Here is a 2,825-nt window from a genome sequence, read left to right as displayed (position 1 = left end):
TATTTCAAACAGTCTGAATGTTTTTATGGCTTTTGATAAACCAGTGCCCTGAAATTTTGTGGGCTGATGCAAAATTTACCGTTTGAAAGGCAGTATAAAGAGTTAACTCCAAGACCTTAGCCAAGTGAGACAATTGAGCAAGAAATGTTAGCTTTTCTTGGTCACTCCAATTACACAAACTTCTCCCAACCCAATCCTTTCCTACTGCACTAAAAGGCAGGATAGGTATTTTGACATTCATATAAAACCAATCAAGAACAGAAGCTGAGATGCAGATAACTGCCCAGCAAGAGTCTTGTCAACTGCTAAGAGGGTATAACAGAAAACCCAGGAGCGAAATCAAAATTAGTTCACCACAGAAGGGAGTAACAGTTACCAAGTGCTGGGAAGCACCTGACTGCAGGATATCCTTTATTCTAATGTTCTTTTAATAAGAGAGCCAGTTAGAACTACTGCAGAAGCCTCGCTCCTCTTCCTTTGTAAACTGTACTTGTCTTCCCCTTCTCCCAAGTCCCTTTTTTACAAAAGAAAGCAAGCAACTTAAAACTTCTCACTTGTGTCACCTAAATCTCTTGCAATTCTCCCTCCTTTCAGGGGGAAACAACGCATATTACTATTTACGGTCCTCGGTTTTGGAGGACATCTTACAAAAATCCGTCTTCCCTTGGCACATCTACTGAAGGGGGTCTCTTGTCAAGCCAACATTCCAATGAAAACTAGATGTTACTCTCCAGATTTCACGAACAGTTTTGTCTCCTTAGTGAGAACAGGCCGGCAGTCCCTCTTTGTTTCTTTGCTTTGCTATAAATGCCTCAATTCTCCTCATCTCAAGATCTCGGAGTCGCTGCCAGGTGGTTGGGTAGAATCACTAACATACAGCCTTAGGCAAGTCAAAAATCAATACTACAGATGCAAGCAATCATTGCTCCATCCCTTCACCAGTCAGTAGCAGCAGCAACTGGTACAGACCCATCAGTGTTCCACTACAGTACAAATTTTCAACAAACCCCAAGTTTAATCAATGAAGCACAGCTCAGTTGCTTTGTCGACAAAAGTGCATTAGAGCTCCTGTTTCTCTCCACCAACTGCAGCGGAGTCAGATGTGGCAGGAGCTTTATTACTTCCAGCAAAAACAGAATCAAAAGCAGCTTCTTGCTCCTCTGAAGTCACAGTAGCAGTGGGTCCTCTAACCGATGAGCTGGTAAAGGCTGGCCGTTGCTCTGTAATCCTTTCCAGGTCCACTGTTTTCCTGCCTCTTCTTTTACCCAGGATTTTGATGTAATTAGCTGGCACAAGTCCTGTCGTATGGCCATCGTAACTAGCCAAAAGCCAACCACGGATTTTGGGTTGTTGTTCTGAGGGAGAAAATGCAAATGCATCCAGTTACAAAACAACTCAAAACACATGGCAGTTGAGGCACAAATGCACCAAAAGGTAGATGACATAACAGTTCCCCGCGCAAAGAAAATAAACGTGACAAAAGTCAAACACAAATTACTTCAGGATGTGCATTGGTGAGGTGAGCTCAAGAGCACTGTGAAGCACAGGTTGTTTTAAAATCGATGACTCCACCCTACTGCAAATGCCTAGGGATTTTCACGGCTGTGCAGCAGGTGTAAGGAAAAGGTAAGCACTAAGCACTCCCTGAGTAAGCCTAGGCTGTGTCTTAGGAAAATCAAACAAACCTAGTCAGTAAGCTATATTACAAGGCAAGCAATAACCTACAGGGAAAAAGAAATAAAAATCAGCGGGGGTGAGGAGTTTGGTCAAATTAAGTGGTGGGGTTTTTTTGTTTCCATTTTCAGACTCTTTAACAATACAGCTGACTTCACATGCGATTAGAAAATAATTACAAAATTTCAAGTTTACCTTTTGGTGCTAATTTTAGCATGTCACCAGCACGGAAAGATATTTCTTCTTCTGAGAGAGCATTGAAATCATATTCTGCTCTTCCAACTACATGATCATCTTCTCCACTTGCCCAGTTACTAGATACTGTTCCCAAAAAGAAATTACAAGTTTATCTCCTTTGAATGATGAAGTGTTTGGGTTTTTTTAAAAGGAAAAAATTAAGAAAACACTTTAACTTCCTTGCTAAAACTTATCCTTGTCAGTTCTTTACTGGAAAACACACAAAGCATGATTTGTTGTGTCAATCCAGCCAACGCTTCCGCCTCTGCTGCAACTGCCATATTTAACGGAAAGGAACCATGATTTTGGAATCACACAAAGCTGACCATGAACCTGCACCCTAACTCAAAAACAGGCTACTTAAACAGCCCATTACTTGTATCACATACCTAAAATTCAGTATTGTACCCAGTACCTATTAACTTTTATTACTGTAGTAGAAGATTAGCTATGATAACAAAAAGAACAACACACACTGCATGTCTTGTGTTGGAGACCATCTTTACCTGTTTCTTCGTCACTGTATGTAGAAAGCAGCTTCCAAATCAGATAGGGACCTCCCATTACGACAGCAAAGAACAAGAAAATGGGCCAGGATTTTGCAGAGTTAGCTGCCTTGTCTTCGAGGCCAACACGAGCTACTGTCCCCTCGCTTTCAGCCCACAAATCCTCATTCTCAGAGCTCTTCCGCAGACCGAGTAAGCGCTGTAGACGGTGGTAGAGGTACTTTATAGTTCTCACTAAAGCAAAAGCGGAAAACACCTTTGTGAAGTGCACTCTGAGGCGGGAGAAGTGATTGGCCACATCCAACACAGCTCTGAAACTGTTGTACACGGCTGAAAAAGTAGCATCCATCATCATGCTGACCGAAGCAAAGGCATGCACGATACTTTCAATGGACTGAAACGCGCCTC

At 42.2% G+C, this 2,825-nt stretch overlaps 1 protein-coding gene across 1 annotated transcript in view; it reads right to left on the bottom strand.

Moving 5' to 3' along the window:
* Positions 1–962: 962 nt before the first annotated feature.
* The window catches only part of PEX13 (peroxisomal biogenesis factor 13), a gene marked incomplete at its 5' end in the record, with an annotated part of 2,150 nt that continues 287 nt past the window's right edge, over positions 963–2,825 (bottom strand). The window contains 3 exons of the mRNA XM_009868919.1: positions 963–1,355; positions 1,870–1,995; positions 2,418–2,825. The exon at positions 2,418–2,825 is cut by the window's right edge and continues 287 nt beyond it. Of these exons, the coding sequence (XP_009867221.1) occupies positions 1,060–1,355; positions 1,870–1,995; positions 2,418–2,825 (830 nt within the window). The remainder of the gene's footprint in view (positions 1,356–1,869; positions 1,996–2,417) is intronic.

This window comes from Apaloderma vittatum, unplaced genomic scaffold (genome assembly GCF_000703405.1).
Source record: "Apaloderma vittatum isolate BGI_N311 unplaced genomic scaffold, ASM70340v1 scaffold29404, whole genome shotgun sequence".
NCBI lineage: Eukaryota > Metazoa > Chordata > Aves > Trogoniformes > Trogonidae > Apaloderma > Apaloderma vittatum.
The sequence above is the reverse complement of the archived record's forward strand: the minus strand, read 5'-3'. Positions and strand labels throughout refer to the sequence as shown.